This window comes from Thamnophis sirtalis, unplaced genomic scaffold (assembly GCF_051295495.1).
Source record: "Thamnophis sirtalis isolate CommonGarterSnake01/CBP01778 unplaced genomic scaffold, rThaSir2_p1.2 scaffold_12, whole genome shotgun sequence".
Lineage (NCBI taxonomy): Eukaryota > Metazoa > Chordata > Lepidosauria > Squamata > Natricidae > Thamnophis > Thamnophis sirtalis.
The window spans coordinates 34994338-35017353 of record NW_028261392.1 but is presented as its reverse complement, the minus strand read 5'-3'; the positions used below and the strand labels follow the sequence as shown (position 1 = coordinate 35017353).

The following is a 23016-nucleotide window of genomic DNA, read 5'->3' as shown; positions in this document are numbered from 1 at the left end:
TGCAGACTTTGCAAAGAAGCTGATGAAACTGTTGATCACATACTCAGCTGCTGTAAAAAAATCACGCAGACTGATTATAAATTGCGGCACAATTCAGTAGCACAAATGATCCATTGGAATTTGTGCAAAAATTATAATATTAAAACAGCAACAAACTGGTGGGAACATCAGCCTTAAAAAGACCAAAAATCAGATGGTCACGATCTTGTGGGATTTCCATATACAAACGAACAAAATACTGGCGCATAATACACCAGACATCACACTGGTTGAGAAAAATAAGGTCACAATCATAGACATCGCAATACCAGGTGATAGCAGGGTCGCCGAGAAGGAACATGAAAAAATTGCAAGATACCAGGACTGTCCATCGGCTCGTCACAAGAGACCATCCAGACAGAAGCCCAATATTTTTACTGTTGCCTTTGCTTAATGGTTAAGACATCTGCCTAAGATGTAATACAGCACAGGTTCAAATCCCAGTATGGGTATGGCTAGCTGATGAGAGCTAAAAAGCTTGAAATAGATCTATACTAGTCTCCCTTTATTTATTTATCAGCACAAATACAACACAAATGTAACAAAGGCAACAGTAAAAATATTGGGCTTCTGTCTGGATGGTCTCTTGTGACGAGCCGATGGACAGAGAATGGAAGCAGTTAGCTTCCTCCCATAATTGGGGCATACCAGGGGTTGTGACACTATATATATATATATATATATATATATATATATATATATATATATATATATATATATATATATATATATGTGTGTGTGTGTGTGTGTGTGTGTGTGTGTGTGTGTGTGTGTGTGTGTGTGTGTGTGTGTGTGTGCGCGCGCGCGCTCTCTCTCTCTCTCTCTCTCTCTCTCTCTCTCTCTCTCTCTCTCTCTCTCATCAGCTAGCCATACTCTTACTGGGATTCAAACCTGGGCTATATTACATATTAGGCAGATGTGTTAACCACTAAGCCACAGGCTCTGATCCGTTATCAGCTGAGCCAGGGAGAAAGGTATATATTTAAAGTCACAACCCCTGGTATGCCCCAATTTTGGGAGGAGCTAACTGCTTCCATTCTCTGTCTCTCTCTATATATATATCCATTTTCTTTAATAATTTTTTAACTATTCCATATATTCCACAAATGAAATTGTAACTAACAATACATTTTCAACTTTTTTCTTATCTGACTTACATTTAAAGTTTTGAATTATGTTTCAAAGAAGCCAAGTTCAAACCCTAGTTTATGAAAATGATTTGTGACTAACCCTTCCCCCTTTCAACTGGGTAGATTTGTTTCTTGTCATCCCTACCATATATACTCTCCTTTTTTGTTAATCTCATTTTTAATGGTTTTATTCATAACCACTCAGAGCCAATGAACTTAAATGTATCAAGTTAATAGATAATAAATACATGTATTCAAATTTGATTTTACTAAAAGGAATACAGTATAAAGCATTTTCTATTCCTAACAACAGCTGAAATCATTAAAGATCACATTTAAAGAACAAAAATATTCTAAACCAAAGCACAATGTATTAGGGTATGTGTGTGTGTACATGTGTATAGACTAACATATACATGACAATTATTAATCACCAATCAAATCCTTAATTATTTTTGCTAATAATTTTGACACGATTTATTTGAGAAATTATTTTATTCTAAATTAATATCAAGAACACCTAGTACCAAATAAATATTATTGGGCCTAACTGTTCCTGGTCATAATAAAAATGGTAAACAGCACTTTAAAAAATTGTTTGACAAGCAGACCACTTAAACATACCACTGTTTCATTAGAATCTTATTTTGTGATTTATTGGGCTACTGATTTTATTAATTCAGAATCCTCAACAAATTGTAGAAATTGCATTAATTCTTTCAGCTGGATTTCAGCAACTGAAAGATGAAGCTGTAATCTGCTGTCACTGAAAATTAAACAGTAAATCATAAGCAACATATGCCATATGTTTTAGCTAGAGAGAAAAGCCCCTGTTGTCATATTTAAAAAAATCTGAATTTTTATATAAAGTGCTGACTCAAAAATGTGTATATTGTTGTTTGCTACAGTCTCTTTAGGAATCAAGGGTTTTTGCTATACTAGCCAATTGTTATAACTTTCACTGAAACAGTATTCCAAAGTATCAAAAGTAAATCCAAAAGAAATTTGTTATGTTAAACAGAAGCGTCATTGGAGGGAGGGTCCAAAAAACAAGATGGCAGTGGTGAATGTAAATAAGGAGCAGGACTTTGATTACGCAGTTACTATCACCACTTTGACTTTTTTGACAGAAACACCTTCAGGGACCTCAAAGAAAATTACTACCATTTAACAAACCGTAAATATTAGGTTGACTTACGATGTATGCAAGGTACAGTCTTCTGAATTCTTTGGCTCAACATCATCTTTTCCTTGAAAAAAAAAAAGGAATATTAACAAATGAGCCATAATTGTAAAGGTGTTGTGGTATAGTTGTATAAGAAGCACAGTTGAAAATGAATAGCAGCTTTTAAAAAAAACAACCTCCGTATATTTAAGTCAGCAATAAACATGAATTTTAATAAGCTAAGGATCATGAGTTATATGACTTGTGGCACTAAGATTATAAAATATATTTCTCTACTTCCATTGTACCCAAGAAGCTGCTTTAGTGCATTTCTTTTAAAATAGAGTACATGGAAGCAAAGTATTCTCCAAAGAACCAATTGTTAGAGAACAGTTTTGTTTTACTAGATAGTTATCTCTCTGTATCTTCAGTATTATAGTGAATGGATCAGTATGACTTCCTTCTAAATGCTCCTAGGTTGTGAATTACATGAAACTCAAGTTACTAAACAAGAAACCTGTCAAAGGACCATTCTACCCTGAAAAGTATTGTTTTGGGGGGAAATTATGTAAGACAATAGAATATTGTGACACCTTAACAGCAAACTGTTACTTTACACTAAGGTCAGTCTTAAAATCTTTAGACATGACGTTTCCAGGCAAACATCAAATATGATTTCTCAAATATTTTTGCAAAAAAGTGGAGTAACAATAGGAAAGATAGCTTCACTTGGCCTAATATGACTGTGGGATGTTCTTTAGGTCACTAAATGTGTGGCTTTCTATTATGTATAACTAGAATAAATAAATCAGAATCATTGCTTTTTTTTGCTTTCTTTCCTAAATTGCCTAAATACAATGGAATGTAGATAGTGAGAAAATCCAGAAAGAGTATGTGTAATCAAAAGCTCCAATCTGTCTCAAATGATTTGTAGTTATCCAATAGTCTCATTAAAATAAGTGGGATCTTTTGTCTAATAGATTTAGATAAATTTTCACTATCAGTATATAAGAATGGTGTGTTCAAATTTTAATCCTGTGTTTCTATTATGTGTATAATAGCTACCTAGAACTCACCTATCCAATATAGCCAGTTATGTAAAAAAAATATTTTTTACAAAATATTTAGGCTTCTTCAGCAGAGGTATATCCCTGAGAAAGTTGAAATCTGGTATGACTACAGGTTTTGAAATGCCAAGGAAAATGATTACTTGAAACATTTTAATATAAGCTGGCAATTTTTTTAAAAAAGACAGGGTGCCTGACATGTACATTTCTCTGTAAATGCATAAGTGCTTCTTACTATCTATTTGAAATTCAACAAATAAGCAGAAAAATGAAACAGCAAACCAGAGTCTTAAGTGGTTTTCTATAAAATGAACCATCTGTTAATGCAGAACAAATTCCTGCTTGTCTATTCTTCCCCTAAAGAGGAACAATTATTTCCAGAGCTAGATCTATAGCATTCGTAATTGCAGAGAGTACAGAGAACAGAGGGAATGATATAATTTCAGGCAGTTGAACTTAACCTACTGGAGAAATAATTCTTATATGAGATTTGACTCTTATATTTTTCATTTCTTATGAAATGCCCTGCATTATAAAATTACTGACTCCTGAAATATTTACCTGGACCCAGTGCTAGGATTTCAGAAAAAAATGGACTCTCAATGTTTATTCTGGGAAATACATGGAGAATATGCATATTAATTACACCTACCTGATTCCTGCCAAAACAGGCAGAAGCAACACAGTGTCTCTAGATACCTCCCTGGTGCAGACTGTCTGGTCCATTTACTTAAAAATATTTTTTAAAGAACTAAAAGAAAGCAAACCCCATTCTCATATCTATATATCTAGAATAAACAATGCCTTTGGGCACTACAAAGATCCCAATAGAATGACAGAGATCATCCTGGAGGGCTACTTTGCTCTTAGGTAAATTGATGTTTTGCGATTGCTTTGCCCACTGGGAAAAGCCACTTTGTGAATAGAAAGCAATTGTATAAGTGCATCCAACACAAGCCTGCAAAATGTTAAATAAGTACCTAGCTTTAAAAGATTGTCTACCCATTTTCTAAACCACACTGCATTAAAAATTACTGAGATGTGGTTAGCATACTCCCTTTCTTCCTCTGGTGCCAAGTTCATAGGAGGTGTTCTTAATCAAGAAAGTTAGATTGTCATTGTCTTACTAACTAGTATTATTGAAATGGAAAGATGGAATAGGTAGAAGGGAGAGTGAGAGGCTGAATGACATACATTTTGGCAAAAAAGGTTATTCGATCTTCTTGTTAATTGCCTCTTAATGCATAGGAAGATAGCTAACATCTTTCTAGTAAAGAATAGTATGCAAGTGTTCTAAATATTAGTATTGTACTGTGTTTTGAAAACCAGGATCTTTTTTCTGGAGTTCTGTTACATTGGGATGGCTGAACAGAAATAAGAAACAAAACTCTTTACTAAACATATTGCATCTGAACCAAAAAGTTAGCTATAGAATGTGAAATAATAATGTATTATTATTATTATTATTATTATTATTATTATTATTATTATTATTATTATTATTATTATTATTATTATACAATTGTATCACAGCGGCCAGTTGTTTCGCCGGATTTGGCATTGGTTACTAGTCGGGCCTCACCCAGGGGCCTAGGACGTCGTAACGTATTTTCGTAATATGCGTGCAGATCCAAGCAGTGCGGCTTTTTGCATTTGACTGATGGGTGATTTTGTCAATTTTTAACTGTTTTAAATGTAATTCCAGTGCTTTTGGAATAGCACCCAGTGTGCCAATTATTATTGTTGTTGTTGTTGTTGTTGTTATTATTATTTATTAGTTTTGTATGTTGCCCACTCTCGGAAGACTCAGGGCGGCTTACAGATAAAAAGGGACGGGGGAATATAAAAAAATAAAACAACAATTTAAAATTACAGCAACATTCATAACTTAAAGTGGGGCTGGATAATTCAACAGCCCCAGGCCTGCCGAAAAAGCCAGGTCTTGGTTGCTTTACGGAAGGCCGGAAGGGTAGTAAGGGTCCGGATCTCAATGGGGAGATCGTTCCAGAGGGCTGGAGCTGCAACAGAGAAGGCCCTCCCCCAGGGAGTCGCCAGCTGACATTGGCCGGCAGATGGAATCTGGAGGAGGCCTAGTCTGTGCGATCTAATAGGTCTTTGGGAAGTAATTGGCAGGAGCCGGTCTCTCAGGTAGCCAGGTCCGATGCCATGTAGGGCTTTAAAAGTAATGACTAGCAACTTGAAGTGTGTCTGGAGACCAATGGGAAGCCAGTGCAGCTCGCGAAGGATAGGTGTAACGTGGATGTACCTATGTGCACCCACAATCGCTCACGCAACTGCATTCTGGACTAACTGGAGTCTTTAAACACTCTTCAAGGGCAGCCCCATGTAGAGCGCGTTACAGTAATCCAGTCTTGGGGTGACGGGGGCGTGAGTGACTATCCAAAGGGCCTCCCGGTCCAGGTAGGGTCGCAATTGGTGCACCAGGCGAACCTGAGCAAAGGCCCCCCTGGTCCCAGCCGACAAATGGTGTTCTAATGTCAGCTGCGGATCCAGGAGGACTCCCAAATTGCGAGCCCTCTCTGAGGGGCGTAAAATTTCACTCCCCAGGCTAAGAGATGGAATGGCTGGACCATCCTTGGGAGGGAGCATCAATAGCCACTCAGTCTTGTTGGGATTGAGTGCAAGCTTATTTGTTCCCATCCAGACCCTGACAGCCTCCAGGCACTGGCACATCACTTCTACCACTTCACTGAGTTGGCATGGGGCAGACAGATACAATTGTGTATCGTCCGCATATTGGTATTTAATCCCGTGCCGGCGTATGATCTCACCCAGCAGCTTCATGTAGATGTTAAATAGGAGGGGGGACAGGACCGAACCCTGCGGCACCCCATAATTGAGGGGCCTAGGGGTCGACCTCTGCTCTCCGACCAACACCAACTGCAACCTGTCCAAGAGGTAGGAGGAGAACCACCGAAGAACGATGCCTCCCACTCCCACCTCCCGTAACCGTCGCAGAAGGATACCATGGTCGATGGTATCGAAGGCCGCTGAGAGGTCAAGGAGCACTAGAATAGAGGAGTGACCTCTATCCCTGGCTCGCCAGAGATCATCGATCAGCGTGACCAAAGCAGTTTCCATGCTGTAACCAGGCCTGAAACCGGACTGAAAGGAATCCAGATAATCGGTTTCATCCAAGGACCGCCGGCGTTGAAAGGCCAACACTTTCTCAACAACCTTCCCTACAAAGGGGAGGTTGGAGACTGGACGATAGTTACTTAAAATGGCTGGGTCCAGAGAAGGCTTCTTTAGGAGAGGTCTCACCACCGCATCCTTTAGGAGGAACGGGAAGGATCCCTCCCGGAGAGAGGTGTTAACTATCATCTGGATCCAGCCACGTGTCACCTCCCTGCTGGTCGAGACCAGCCAGGAGGGGCACGGGCCCAGTATACAGGTGGAAGCACTCACCGCTCCCATGGCTTCTTTGTATAAATAGTTGTTAAAACCATAATTGTAATTTAAGGTTCAGATATTTTAACAAGTGTGGTCAAATGAACTGAAACAAGTGTTTGCAATGTTTTTCATAAACAGTAACAGTTACAATATGCGACCATAGAAATCCAAAGGTTGCTCACTTTTGCAAAGTTAAAATTAGAATTATGCTTAAATGTAGTTCATGTTGTTCTGTTTATTTCTTCACCTAATTTGTTGCAAATTAAAGGAATTTTTTCTCTTTCTTTATATTATTTGTTTAGGTTTCATCAAAGAAAGCTCACATCCCAAAGTAATTCAATTTGGAGTTTCTAGCCAACATATATATTGGTACCAGTACCCAACACTCATGGCATACTGAATTTTTCCAGCATGCTTATTTGTGTGTGTGTAGAACTCAACACCCACCTTGAGGTGCTGCATAAATGAAATAAATTACCCAAAATCAAGAATAGGCAATCCATGCTCAAGTTACTTGCTAGGTAGCCTTGTGCATAACTTGCTGTGCCAGAAATATCTTTGCGCTCACATACAAGGAGGAAAATCATTTCAAAAATAATGTCATAAATTCTGGGATCTGAAGTTTATAAGTGAAGCAATTTGGAGACCAGAACCAAAATTTAAAAATTGGTAGAGGCTGTGAGCAATAATAGGTTGAGAAGAGAAGGGGAAAAAATACAAAATCTCTGTAGCAACACCGTCTTGCAATTTCTCAGAATCATGTAAGTTTTTTCTTGTTTTTTCTTTATCATCACTGGAGATTATTAAAGGTAAAGGTTCTCCTCGACTCCTGGGGATGGTGCTCATCTTCATTTCAAAGCCGAAGAGCCAGCGCTGTCTGAAAACATGATCATATGGCCGACATAACTAAACGCCAAAGGCACATGCAACACTGTTACCATCCCACCAAAGGTGGTTCCCATTTTTCTACTTGCATTTTACATGTTTTTGAATTGCTAGGTTGGCAGAAGCTGGGAACAAGTAACGGGAGCTCATTCCATTAGGCGGCGCTAGGGATTCGAACCGCCAGACTGCTGATCGACAAGCTGAGCATCTTAGCCACTGAACCATTGCATCCCTATGGAAATTATTAGCTAGGTACAAATCTCTTTGTATGTAAATCCTTCATAAAAAGCACCATTCCCTACTCAGGGTAGGTATGCCCCCCCCCCTTTTTGTAACCTTGTGTTCTTCTTTTTAATAATATCAAATGCTTACTGGCAATTAAACTGCTCTATTCTGCATTTTCTGAAGTGTTTCTCTTTTCATAATCAGTCTTCAGAAATATGCGAACCCACAGTAAAACAAATGGTTCTCAACAAGTTTATGCATGCTTAGTTGCTCAGCAGATAACCCAACTCGTATCACAAAAGAATTCTTTGCAACAGAGAGCCCATATAGTTTTACAACATCTACATGGACCTAAATTACTGCTGCTTATATGCATATGTCTATGAGAAAATATGAAAGACAGAATTTATAAACTTTGTGCATTCATGTCAACACAATGAGTTAGATTCCAATGAAAGTTAACCCCACAGAACAAAATGTATACGTTACTTCCTCTCTTGGGCCTCCATAAAACTTCTATAAAACTTCAAGTTATCCTAAACAATATGAAAAAAAGCCAGAGCTTGGAGTATAGAAGAATATACAAATTTGATCTCAGGATAGTTCAAATACAATAACACTTCCATATGCCTATTCTCCAGAAAATCCATGATCATCTGGACAAACTATGTGTGGGGAGAGCATTTAGTACTTCCAGGGCAGGGAGGAAAAGCTTCAGTAAACTTGCTCAAATTAATTTATCTTACGATCCAGTTCTCTCTGTTAGGAAGCTACATTGATTAAACTAAAGAAATATAATATTATTAATATATTTTATTACCATAATGGTGAATGTCAGTATAGCAGGGCAGATTAGACTAAGAAACTAATACCATATGAGTCAGAATTATTTTTAATGTAATTGCTATAGTAATAGAATTTTGCAAGTCTGAATGTGTTTCCCCTCCTTCTCTTTATATTCATATAAACCAGGAAGGGGCTTGTCTGAGAAGTTTCTCTCAAGTTATTTTCTTGGCCTAGCTCAAGCCTCTCTTATCTGACAACTGCCTTAGTATCTTTTCCGCCTCTTGTCCTTCAAGGCTATTCCCTATGCCCTCTAGAATGAGGCATACAGAAAATTTGGAGATGTCATTGCAGGAGAGTAGAAGATATAGTGAATATAGACAATGTATTGTCATTGTTTCAGAAAATAATCCACAAATATCTCCTAAAAGCCAGAGTATTTATCTCATCCTGAAGGTACATATATCTTAATTTAATTTTAGTTTAGTTTATTGTCATTGCACCTAGTAAAATAAAATAAAATGCCACCTTCAGTGTACAATAAAATTATAAAAATAAAACACAAACACACATCCTTCACATTCTATACGATTGATTTGAAAACACGACCAGAACCACAATTTAAAAGTTAGTAGAAGTTGGATCCAAAGAATTTCCAGTTAAAAAACAGTAATGGACACATTCAAAATATATCTTTTCTCCTTGCCAATTTATCTTATGATATATTCAACCTATCATGATTTCCATCAAATGCAACTGTAAAATGAAAATTATTCTTACTTTGATTGCTGTGTCCTGTAGAGACATGCTGGGAGTCCTAAAGAACAAAAACATTGAATTTATAATTAAACACATGGAATGGTACGACGACAATAGTTTACCTTAACAATATTAAAGTTTGACACACATGATAGAAAGAGTAAATTTACTGTACAGAGTATTTGGACCATTCTTTTTTATCCCTAGCAACAAAGAGACTATGTGCATTCCTTTCAATATTCTTAGGCAGAATGTCATCCATGCTAGAAACACATCAGGGTTTTCCTCCTGATTCATTCCTGAAGACAACTGACATATGGGAAAGGTCCTCATCTAGGAAGAAAACTCCAAGAATCACTTTCAAAACAATCAAGCAATCCAGCTGTTGCTTTATTGTTTCTCCAAATAATAATATGCACAATATATTGTATTTTCCAACAAATATTTAAGAGTGTATAAGGTCATACAAATAGTAATTACAACCATGGTGGATTATTATATGCCAGAGGAAATTGTTCTAACTGAGCGCCATCTGTGGAAAGAACCCAGTTCTCTTATTTACGTGGCAGAATTATGGGGATGCTAAATTAGTCACAATTGTACAGGCAAGTGACTGCTGACTGGACAATAGCATTTAGCTTGGATCATGATCACAGTAGTTTTAGCTGAGCACTGAGCAACTCACATAAACTCTGCAGGCTATTTTATAATTTAATAAATTAAGCTATTAGTGAGTTCGCAAATTTTGGGAAATGTTTGGGGCACCATAAACCAAGAAAATTTGGGAAGCTTTATGCTACTCTTATGCCTTTGTAAATAATGATCAATAGTCTGATGTACAACACAATCTCCACAATAGAAAACATTGAATTTATTCCTTCCTTATTTATTTCCTTTAACCTCCTAGGAAAACTGTTAAAACAAGTGTGTCATTATCAATGGATAGAGAAGCCACATTACTTAAAATGCACATGCAAAACTGAAATGCAACAGTTATCAAAATTATACAAAAGTATAATCATGTATAATATTGTATCACCATAATTGCAGTCTCTCACCTGGAACCTCACACAACACCATGTTTTGGGCACCCTCTTGGAACCAATTGTCATGGATTAATGCAGTGTCAGCATTAATGTTCCTCTATATTCCTACATGGTGATCACATGCTAGTGCAGCACCTGGGCATGAGGCAAGGCAGCATGATGGTGGCAGAGAATGAAGGCTGGCAGAACTACCCTTGCAGGATTTGGGGTCCAGCAGCATGGCTTTTGAGTCCTAGCCAGTTGCATATCAGCACACCAACAACCACAGCTCAAGTACAGCACTGCCAGAGCCTGAATCCCAACAGATAGAATCTGTTCTATCCAGAGTAAGCATAGAATGCAAATCCTGGTAATCTAACAACAATGATGAGAAATTGTGCCATATTGGATACTGTTTTGATGTTTTTATGAAACATCTTCATCATCTTGGCAGTCATTGTGCTAAGTCTTCCAAGTATGTCAGCTCAAATTTGTTTTGAATAATTCAATGCAATAATGGAACTTTTAAAGATGTACAAAGAACCCTGAAATATTTTTGTATTTGCAAATGCCTTGTTCATTCTGAGAATGCATTATTGTATATTATTTATGGTTTCCTGATCTTCAGTATGTGGAAATGGCGTTTTAGCTAAATAAAAGCACTATGAAATAACATTTTCAAAAGCTATTTTTTGTTCCACTGAAATAATTCAAACAAAGCAAACTGCAACAATAAAGCTAATTAACATAAATATGTACAGTTTTAACAGTGAATAAGGATTAACAACTTTCTAAATGGCATATAACCAAAATTATGAGCAATTTCAAGTAAACTTGTCATTTTTGATTGGCTAAGACACAGAATTAACGTGATAAATTAAAATCAACTTCCTCTTCCCTCCAAGTAAGATACATTTAATTTCTTTAGTTATAGTCAGTGGATCTAAAAAAACAATAAAAATTCTGTTTTGAATTTATCACAGTTAGTCATTGTTTACTGTAGTTTACATTTCACAGATAGGAAACTAAGGCTGAGATATGGTGATTTACTGAGGCCACCTATTCAGTCTACATACATTTGAACTCCTTTTACAAAAAATTGTCAGTTTTCCAAAAATACATAATAGTTTGGGGGTTTTCTTACAAGTGAACACTGGATGTTATAGAGTTAGCAATCACTGAAACATTACTAGCTTTTTCATTTCTGGTCATTTCAACATGGGTTAGCAGTAGTCCAATCTGTTTAGATGCTTTTTACAGACTGGTATCTAGTAAAACTCCAACATTTTTGAATAACAAATGTCTTACATGTAATTCTATACTGAATTTCCCAAATATTTTAGTAGTTAGCGTCCTCTTGTACTCATTTCATGGTTTCTGTTTTATCTGTATCAGTCTTAACTATAGCTCTTTGTTCTGACCACTCCCCCCTCCGACCTGCAAATCACCCAGACAGAGGCTTGGCTGTTTGCCACTCTTTAATCACGGCTTTATCAACTCCTTTGACTGAAGGCTCAGACACAACTCACATGCAAGACTAGTTGAAAATCCAACAGGCACATTAGGCTTTGAAATTTTCTCATCTAACAGAATTTACTAAGCTGTATTACTTGCATATAAATCTGTAAAAACTAGGTTGGTGTTTACTAATTCATTGTTAATTTCTTATATAAAAAATAATTACATATGATTCTTAAAATGGCTTTATTTTAAGTCAAAAACAAAATAAAACTGGAAAATACTTATATTGAAATTTCTAAGAGAAATTCAAAAAATTTAAAGTATTATTTTCTCCAAAGATGGGAAACTTTTTCTCATTTCCTTCCAATCTCAGTTGTTAAAAATCAAAAGCACAACTTCATCCACTTTATATCTTCCTGTTGCTCACTTCATTATTAAATGTAATTTCCAGCCACCAAAAAAGTGTCCATTCTTGCATTAAAATGCATATTGTCCTCTGGCTGAGAAGACATTCTGAAGATCAGGCAAGGAATTCCAGCAGGCAGGATTGGGGTGAGAAGAGCCTTCTTTGCTGTGGCCCCAGCACTTTGGAACACCTTATCCCGATGTGAGATTGGCTCCCACCCTCCTGATCTTCCACAAGAGCCTGAAGGCCTGCTCTGCCAGTTGGCTTGGGGCCCTAATGAGGGAGTTACAAGCTGGAGGTGGTTTATCAACTAACAGCTGCTCCCACCTCCCTCCCTGTACATCCTGTTAATTTTCTCACCATCTTTTAGTTTTAGTTATATTTTCTTGTTATACATTAGCATGAGGGGTGGGTTTCAAAAAATTTTACAACCGGTTTTGTGAGTGTGGCTTGTTTGGTGGGTATGGCTTGAGGGCCATGTGATGGTGGGAGTGGCTTGTTGGTCATGTGACGAGAGAGAGAGAGTGAGAGAGAGAGAGAGAGATTTGCATTTCCTGAGATTTTTTTTTAATACCTTGAAGGGCAAAATATTTGTTATCCTATACAGTAAAGTATAAGGTAACGAATATCTGTAATTAAAAGTGTGCCTGTGTAAGAATGTATATATCACTAATCTTATTGATAAGGCAACTCTGGGTGGCTTACAAACAATAAAAAGATAAATATAAAAAGAATTAAAATTAAGAAGAGTACAGAAGGTAAACATTTTTCACAATAAAAGTGACAATTTTAGGAACTCTAATTTAATTTTTCATTAAATATTACAATTAGATAAAAGCTAATACAAACTAAAAGAATAAAAACCTAAAGAAAAAAATTATTTATGTATTTATTTGCACACACACACACACACACACACACACACACACACACACACACGTATATATATCCCCCTTCATCATAAATATAAACAATTATACCAACTTATCAACTTCTAAAACACAATAAATGACATCTTCTTCCCATATCTCATCTCTCACCTATGGTCAAATGGACATCAAGTGATTGTGGGACACTTGGCAACCCAATTGTAAGTGTGAATAGGTTGCCAAATACCCAGATTGTGACTATGTGACTATAGAAGGAGAGTACAATGGTTTATGATGATTAGAATTAGTCTATCTGTTAGAGTCCTGTGCTATCTACATACATTTTTAAAGTAATTCAGCAGAACAACAGAGGAAGACTGAACTAGGAGATGAAATCAGCAGTACAAATGACATATTCAGGAAACAATTAATTTGCTAGTTGGACTTTTGTTTTAAACAGATACAATATGATGTAAATGAAATCTATATGTAGCTATGTAATTTTTATGTCCCTTCTTACTGTACATCAAATTAACTTGCCTACAGATAGGAAAGGCTATAGCTGTCATGGTGAACCTATGGCACATGTGCCAGATGTGACACGCAGAGCCTTCTCTGTGGGCACACACGCTGTTGCCCCAGTCCAGGTCCAATCGCATTTCTCCATTGCATATCACTCAATTCCAACTTCTCATGAAAGAAAAAGTTCTCGCGAAGTTGGAATTGAGTGAACTTTTTCACTCGCACACTTCATAATGTGGGAGGTGGGGTCCCATTTTCCTCCTGAAGTCCATTACAATGCAGAGCAACAATGCAACCCTTGCGGCTCTTTCACCCCTCTGCTGTGGCTTCCTGTCACCCTGTCGCAGCAGAGGGATGAAAGAGCTGTCGCCCTGTTGCAGTGGTGGCAATGGGTGGAGCCTTAGTGTGGGAGCGAAACACCCCTGCACTTACCTTTGTGCAAAAGCATTCCACCTTCGCTGTGGTATATTTGGTGTTGCCACCAGCAAAAAGGGCTGGGAGATAATAGCAGGGGTAGATCTTGCAGGGTAGAGGCCATCCCCCAAGCTTGGTCTTCCTACTCCCTTGGCAGGGCCAAGAGAAAGAAGGAGGCAGTATGGGGAAGTGCTCCCCTCCCCCAGCTGATAGTCAAGCACAAAAGCCCAGTGGGAGCGGGGAAGGTGGCTGGCCCAGAAGTGCCCCCATTGGCAAATTGGATGATCCGGCTCTCGCAGTGAGACACTGTTTGGCACCTCCAGCCGCAAGCTGCCGCCTTTGAAACACACTGCGCCTTTGAGGAAGCCGGGTAGCGATGGCTGGGACCATGGGGGGGGGGGAATGGTGACATCAGGGTTCTCCCCTCCTCCTCAACAAACTGGGCCTGGAGGAGCACAGAGTTGCAGGGCGAGTGCCGGAGGGTCAAAAGGCATGCTCCCACATCGCCCCAACACACACTTCTCTATTCCAAAGTGGGATTGAGTGGGGGAGGTAGGCAGAAGGTGGCAGAAGTGTAGGAGGGGGCTTTTAGGATGAGAAGTAGGGGAAATAAAGGCCCGGAGGTCCAAAAAGTGGGGTGGGGTTTGTTCATCGAAGGATTGGGGAAGAAATCAGTTGAAATCTGAGAGTGAGCCTATTCAGAGAAGGCAGTGACGTGCGGTGAGCTTCATGGCTGGTGAGGCAAGCGCGAAAGCCCCGCCAAAGCCCCGGCACCGCGTCCGCCATAGAGCGGGACCCTCGCCGGCCATGAAGCTCAACGCACGTCACTCGGCAGTTCAAACTCTGCTCTGCAGCCCAAACTTTCTCCTCCCAGCAACTTGGCCTGTTGGACACAGTGGTGGCGGGGGGAGGAATGGGCTGGCTGTCAGGGGAGGGGGGAGCCCTTTAAAGCCCTGCTGCCACATCTTCCCAGAAGACTTCCTTTCGGCTCGCGGTTTCCCTTGCCTGCCTTAACCAAAGCTTGGCGCCCTGCCTCTGCTTTCGCGCTCTCCCTCCCTCAGCTGTGCAGCAGCATCGGCGGTAGCTCTCGCCCTATGGCGGCAGCGTCGCGCAGGCTGTGGAAGGAGGAGGAGGGAACCAAGAGAGGCTTTTACCGCGCGTGCGCCCCACAGCCAGGACCGTCATTGCGCCTCAAGCCGCGTTTCTTCCTGCAAAGCCCTTCGGGCAACCCGAGAGCTCTGCCTGAGCGTGCTCATAAGGCATGATTCGCTGCTCCCCGATCATGAGGCGGGAGAATCAGTGCCTCTTTTGCATATGAAAGTTTTCGCTTTTTAACTCCTCCTTAACTTTTAAAAGGCGAAAAATTCCTTAGGCAAAAGAGGCCCCGAGTTCTCTGGCCTCCTCCCATAGTTAACACTGAGAGCAGCCACCAAGCCACTGTGACTTTGAATCTGGTAGCAACTACCCTGGCTTTAATTATTTTTAAAAAATTATTTAAAATTCTTCCTTTCCCTCAGGAGACTGGTGAGGCCCCGCCTCCCCTGCCTCTAGTGACTGCACGTCCCTGAGAGAAGGACAATCCTGGGTCTCTTCTTCCCTTCCCTTTAGATTCCCCCCTCCCAGCTTTCTTCCCTTGCCTCATTTTAAGGGGAGGAGAGGAAGCAATGTGGGACAATTGTAGCTAAAAAGCTGTGAGTGGAGAGTGGATAGAGAACCCCTTCCATGGTATCTACTGGCTCTTTGTCTCCCCACCCACTTTGGAGCATTTGCCTTGATTGGAGGCAACGGGCATAAAACACAGCAGCAGTTCCAGACAGCAACAAGTTCTCAGACTGGTAGCCCTCTGACCCTCCCCCCTCTTTCTCTCCCCTCCCCCAAGTCCAGAGGGGACTCCCACCCTGAGTTTCCTGGTTCACGTTTCTGAATCCTGATTTTTTTTTGGGTGGGAAGAGGAGAGACGCTCCGCAAAATGTGTGCCTAACTCTCGTGCTGGTGCAAAGTCCTGATTATTAAAGACTGGGAAAAAAGATGCCTTTCCCAAGGACCCAGGGAAAGTGGAATAAAAATAGGTGTGTGTGTGTGTGTGTGCGTGTGCGCGCGCGCGCGCGTAAATAACAGCCCGGAGCAGCTTCAGCCACAAACAACAGCTACTGTTATATTTGCCGAGAGCTTCTAAGCTATGTAGCATTCTTCAATAAATACTAACAATAATGAATCATATTGTATAGGATTAAAGGAAGGAAGGTGAAATCAGATGAGTGGGAAAAGGAAGGAAGGAAGGAAGGAAGGAAGGAAGGAAGGAAGGAAGGAAGGAAGGAAGGAAGGAAGGAAGGAAGGAAGGAAGGAAGGAAGGAGGATGTGATGGCCCTCCAGAGGCTACTGCACTATACTCCCATCATTCCTGTTAAAGAAATCCAGTGTCACTAGGGAGAAGTCAAGTTGTGAAAAAGTAATTGAAATTCCTCATAAAACCTCATTATTCAGGTTAAATTGCCATGTTGGCACTGTGATAAATAAGTGGGTTTTGGGTTACAGTTTGGGTACTCAGTTCCTAAAAGGTTCGCCATCACTGGGCTATAGTATTCTAATTACCTATTAATATAATGTAAATTTTAAGCAGACACTGTAATAACTAAATAAAATACAGGTTAGCAGTGCTTCGGCATGCTTGAAGGATAGATATGTTTAAACACAAATTTAAAAAGCTAATTATCTAGATGTGATTAGTTCTTCACTTTATAAATGAAGACATAAATATGTTGAAATTTCTTATAAAAAGGAGCTGTCAAAGGATGAAAGCAATATATATGTGTGTGTGTGTGTGTGTGTGTGTGTGACTAAACTGATTATAAAGCTTATAGATAAGCATCTGCTTGAAAGGGCCGAGACTAGCAAGGTAGGTATCAGTGTTTCTCAGCCGAGAGAATACTTCTCTCCCTATCCCTCTCTGTCCCTCTCCCTCTCCCCAATTCAGTAATATACCAATCAGACAAATCCAGTGTAACATGGATACCTCTATTTTGCTTTATGATTGCATGATTAACAGGCATGATGGAGTAGACCTGCATCTTTTTGAACCCACAACTAACCAAAATTTGTTCAAATCTAACACTGGATTAAAGAGCACTCCAAGGAAATGTATAATCATCAAGAAATCCCAGAGATCCTCCTTACATATTAGAATCACTGACAGAAACAGTACCCATTATAAGCAGGCATATTAAAACAATAAAGACTAGCAGTGCAGTCCTCCAAAAGCAGTATCTAAGACCTTGAATTGCCACAGTCACAACAAATAATGTACACTTTTATTGCCATATAACAAAAAAACCTACTACAACAACCCAAGTTATGAAAGTGAAGGCAACCTGTAGAAATCATTTCTTTAGGGGAATGGCTCCAATCCATCCACAACACAATAATCTGCCTAGTGGTATCATAAAAATATGCTTGTGATTTGCTGAAGGAATTTGATATTTAAGGTCCTGAATGAAAGAAATGTTCCATTGGAGTTGACAGTTATGGAAAGATAGTACAAAGAAAATGACCATTGGCTTACCTGAAGGGTCCTTTTCTGTGCACCGCGGGAGAGTCCAAGCAACGGATTAAATCAGTCTGGTTACCCTGGGACTGAGGAATCTTCTTCCTTGGCCACGCCTCCTGTTGTTACTTGGCGCCTGAATTTTGAGATGGTCTGGAAGCGTGAAGGCTGGAAGCGTGATGAATCAGGTAAAAAAAGTCCAAGTTGACACAATGGTCACGAATCCCTGGACTGAGAAACCAGGGTGGGTTGGACTCTCCCGCGGTGCACAGAAAAGGACCGGTCAGGTAAGCCAATGGTCGTTTTCCTGTGCACTGCTTGGAGAGTCCAAGCGACGGGACATACCAAGTTATATGTCACTAGGGCGGGCAGAAGAACAGTCTTGGGATTCAGTCATGGAAGCAACCACCTGTAGAACCTGCCTGCCGAAAGATGCCTCGGCCGAGGCATACATGTCCAATTTATAGTTCCTGACAAAGGGTGATGGTGAACACCAAGTAGCCGTTCTGCAGATGTCTTCAATGGTAGCCTGGGTTGCCTAGGCCGCATTGGTGGCAGCGCTCCTAGTGGAGTGGGCGGTAATGTGCCGGGGTACCGCCCTGGACTGGTGTTCGTATGCAGCTGCAATGCATGCTCTTAGCCACCTACCGACCGTGGAAGATGTCACCTTCTTACCCAAGGAGCCAGGCATGAATGAAACAAGAGTGCCTCTGACCTTCGGAAGTCCGCAGAGTGTCTGATGTATATCCGCAGGGCCTGTCTGACATCCAACTTGTGCCAACCACGTTCCCTCTCCCCCTGGAGATCACTAGCCGACACTGTCTGGCCGACGGCACCCTGAGGAGGCCAACTCTGTGGGATCGAACTGGACGGTGGGAGACTACCGGTGGCAGTAGGTAGTCTCGCAGGTATCCTGGGCCTAAGCCATGGAGCGCTTTAAAGGTCATAATTAGTACCTTGAATCGCACCCGGAAGACAACCGGCAAACAGTGCAGGCCGCCTAAAAGGGGTGTAACATGGAAGCACCTAGGTGCCCCCATGATAACCTGCGCAGCTGCATTCTGGACCAGCTGTAGCCTCCGGGTGCTTTTCAAGGGTAGCCCCATGTAGAGAGTGTTACAGTAGTCCAGGCGAGAAAGGACGAGGGCATGAGTGACTGTGCACAGAGCATCCCGATCCAGGAAGGTGCGCAACTGACGTACCAGGCGAACCTGGTAAAAGGCCCCCCTGGTCACGGCGGTCAGGTGTTCTTCTAAACTAAGCCGCGTATCCAGGAGGACACTCAGATTGCGGGCCCTCTTTGTGGGGGCTAAAATTTCTCCCCCTATCATCAAAGATGGAACAAGATGTACAAATCGGGATGACAGAAACCACAGCCACTCAGTCTTGGATGGATTGAGCTTGAGGCTGTTCCTCCCCATCCAGATCCGCACAACCTCCAGGCATCGGGACATCAGGTCGAGGACATCATTTGGGTGGTTTGAGGTAGAGATGAAAAGTTGGGTATCATCAGCATATTGATGATACCGTACCCCAAAACCACGGATAATCTCACCCAGTGGTTTCATATATATGTTGAACAGGAGGGGTGAGAGAACCGACCCCTGGGGCACCCCACAAGTGACGTGCCTCGGGGTCGATTCCTGCCCTCCAGTCAACACAAACTGCGACCAATCCGACAGGTAGGAGGAGAACCACCATAAAACGGTGCCCCCCACTCCCAACCCCCCAAGTTGTTGCAGTAGGATACCATGGTCGATGGTATCGAAAGCCGCTGAGAGGTCTAATAGGACCAGGACAGAGGAGTAGCCCCTGTCCCGGGCCCGCCAGAGATCATCGACCAATGCGACCAATGCCGTCTCCGTGCTGTACCCGGGCCTGAAACCCGACTGAAAGGGATCCAGAGAGACAGCTTCATCCAGGAACTGGGCAAGCTGACGTGCTACCACACTCTCAACAACCTTCGCTACAAAGCGAAGGTTGGAGACCGGATCGTTGGCTAAAGAAACTGGGTCCAGGGAAGGCTTCTTAAGGAGGGGCCTCACTACCGCCACCTTCAAGGTGGTGGGAAAGAACCCCTCTCTCAACGAAGCATTGGTAATCACCTGGAGCCAACCTCGTGTCAACTCCCGGGAAGCCGAGACTAACCAAGAGGGACACGGGTCCAGCACACAAGTGGCAGCACTGACTTCCCCATAATCCTGTCCATGCCCTCGGGGGTCACATGGTCAAACTCATCCCAGGTAGTCTCCACAAGATTCATCCCCATTGACTTGCCCGAATCTACCCAATTAGAGTCCAAGCCTGTCCGGATCTGAGTGATTTTATTCTGCAGATACTGAACAAATTCTTCAGCCCTACCCTGCAAGGGGTCTTTCCCAGGTCCTTGGTTAAGTAAGGAGCGGGTCTCCCTAAACAGGGCAGCTGGGCAGTTATCTGCGGACGCGATAAGAGTGGAAAAATGTTGCCGTTTTGCCGCTTTTATCACCACTAAGTAGGATTTAATATGAATTCTTACTAGTGTTCGATCAGATTCAGACCGGCTGGCCCTCCAACCACTCTCTAGGCGTTTTTCCCGGCGTTTCACCTCCTGGAGCTCCTCGGTAAACCAGGGAGCTACCCGGGATTGACACCAGGTCAGAGGCCGCAGAGGCACAACACGATCCAAAGCTCCAGTGGCCACCCTATCCCAGGCTTCCACTAGGGCTTCGGTCGAGTTGTGAGCAAGGGATTCATGAAAAGTCCCAAGCTCCATCAGGAACCTTTCAGGGTCCATCAGGCGCCTTGGGCGGAACCATCTAGTCGGTTCTGCTTCCCTGCGGTGAGGGGTAGCAGTATGGAAGTCAAGTCTGATGAGGAAATGATCTGACCATGACAAGGATTGGATAGAAATATCCCCTAAATCTAGATCATTCATCCACTGCCCAGAGACAAAAATCAGGTCGAGCATGTGTCCCCCATTATGTGTGGGGTCTTGAATTAACTGAGTTAGGTCCATAGCCATTATGGAAGCCATGAACTCCCGAGCTGACTCGGATGTCTCGCCAAATGGAAGACAGATTGAAATCCCCCAGGATCATAAGCCTGGGGAAAACAACTGCCAATCCAGCTAACACATCCAGCAGTTCTGGCAGGGCCGATGAAACATAGTAGGGAGACAGGTACGTAACAAAAAGGCCCACCTGAACTCAAAGGCCCCATTTCACAAAAAGGGACTCACACCTACCTATCTGAGGCACAGTGACCTCCTGAGGTCCGAGACTTTCCCTAATAACCACCGCCATCCCCCCACCCCTGCCCTGGGCTGTCAGCTGGTGAAACACCTGGAAGCCTGGTGGGCATAATTCACTAAGGGAAACATGTACCCCCCTCATGGCCCAACCAGGTCTCTGTAATGCATGCCAGGTCCGCTCTACCCTCTTGTATGAGGTCATAAATGAGGGGAGCCTTATGTACCATGGACCTGGCGTTAAGCTCAAAGGGCAAAGAGATAAGAGCCTGTAAGACCATCGATAGCTGCCAGGTGGGATAGCGGTGAACCACCGAAGGGCATTAGTTGGAAGCGCCCTTAAGGAAACAGCAAACCCTTGAAATCTTGCTGAGGGGCTGGGCCGGATCGCCGGAGCAGACGGTGGATAATGCTGCCACCTGACGACAAAGGGTATTGGGGGCAAGACCTTTTTCTAGGCCCCCTTGTAGAAAGTCCAGTACATGGGAAATAGGCGCAGTGACTGGATTGAGACGGTAGGTGTTACACCACTTGGTGAAAGTGGACCAAGTGGAATCATATATCCTGGTCGTTGATGGTCGACTGGACGCCTGGATGGTATGCACAACCTCCTCTGACAGGCCTTTGTTCCTCAGGAGATCCCCCTCAAGTGCCAGACGGCCAGCTGGAACCACTGGGGTTCCGGGTATACTATGGCTCCCTGGCTGAGGGAGACCTGGTCCCGAGGAATCCGCCATGGGGATGACACTGACAGGCTGACAAGGTCAGCGTACCATGACTTGCGAGGCCAGTGGGGAGCTATGAGCAGGATCTCCGTCCTTTCCATGATGATCTTGCAGATTATCTGTGGTAGAAGCAGAAGCGGTGAGAAGGCGTACAGAAGACCCTGAGGCCATCTGCATCGAAGGGCATCCATTCCCTCCACCCCTGGCGAGTGGAAATGCCGAATCTGTGAGACAACTGGTTGAACAGGGCCGGATCCAGATGCCACTCTGCACTGTCTATGGTAATCCTGTTCAACCAGTCCGCCTGTGTGTTGTCCACTCCCAAGATGTGGTCAGAACAAATGGATGCAACATGACGCTCCACCCACCTGCCCAGGGCCTCTGCCTCCGCCATGAGCTTCCTGGACCTGGTGCCGCCCTGGTGATATATATGGGCCTTGGTGGCCACATTGTCTGTCATCAGGAGGACATGCTGATGAAGAATGTCCCGGTGAAAATGTCGCAGAGCAAGTTTGGCCACTCGCAGCTCTAAGAAGTTGATGTTGCAGGCTGCTTTGTCTGGGGTCTACGGACTTGCCTTGAGTAACGCGATGTCCCATGTGCGCCCCCAACCGGCAAGGCTGGCATCTGTCGTGATGACTACTCTGTGCACTCCTTGAACAGGTATCCCTTCAGTAGAGCCCTCGATTGCCACCACTTGAGAGAAATCTTCACCTTTGGGGGAATCCGCACCTGCATGGATGAGTTGCTCCTGTTGGCTCTTTGATGCGGCAAGAGAAGCCACTGCAACTCTCTGGAGTGAAGTCGTCCCCAGGGAGCGACCGAGATGCAGGAGATCATCTTCCCCAACAGTTGTGATAGGAGTTGCACGGAGACCTGCCTCAACCCCAGAACTTTGCGGGTCAGGGAAACTAAACTTTCTATCCTGTCCTGGGAAAGGAAAACCCTGCAAGCTGAGGTGTCTATCACCACCCCCAGATGGATGAGTTTGGTTGTTGGGATGAGATGACTCTTTTCCAGGTTCAGGGAGAACCTGTGATTCGTGATGGACCTCATTGTAATGTGGAAGTCCCGTAAGGCCTGTTTCCTGGCCGACGATTGGATGAGAATGTTGTCCAGGTAACATTGAAGCCTTACAGGCCTGCATCTGAGTTGCACTGCAACCATTGACAGAACCTTTGTGAAGGTCCTGGCTGCCAACGACAGGCCGAATGGAAGGGTCCTGTACTGGTAATGTCGGCCGGCATAGGAAAACCTCAGGAACCTTCGGTGTTGTGACCAAATGGGAATGTGTAGATATGCCTCCTTCAAATCGATGGACGTGAGGAGGTCCCCCTGGCAAATCCCCGCTAGGATA

The 23016-nt window shown here is 42.5% G+C and overlaps 1 protein-coding gene across 3 annotated transcripts in view; it reads right to left on the bottom strand.

Annotated features, from left to right (window-relative positions):
• The window catches only part of AFF3 (ALF transcription elongation factor 3), a 226793-nt gene that overhangs the window by 93223 nt on the left and 110554 nt on the right, over positions 1 to 23016 (bottom strand). For all 3 annotated transcript variants that reach the window (XM_087726604.1, XM_087726606.1, XM_087726605.1), the window contains exons 5-6: positions 9489 to 9525; positions 2368 to 2419 (exon numbers count right to left, since the gene is read on the bottom strand). In XM_087726604.1, the coding sequence (XP_087582730.1) occupies positions 2368 to 2419; positions 9489 to 9525 (89 nt within the window). The remainder of the gene's footprint in view (positions 1 to 2367; positions 2420 to 9488; positions 9526 to 23016) is intronic.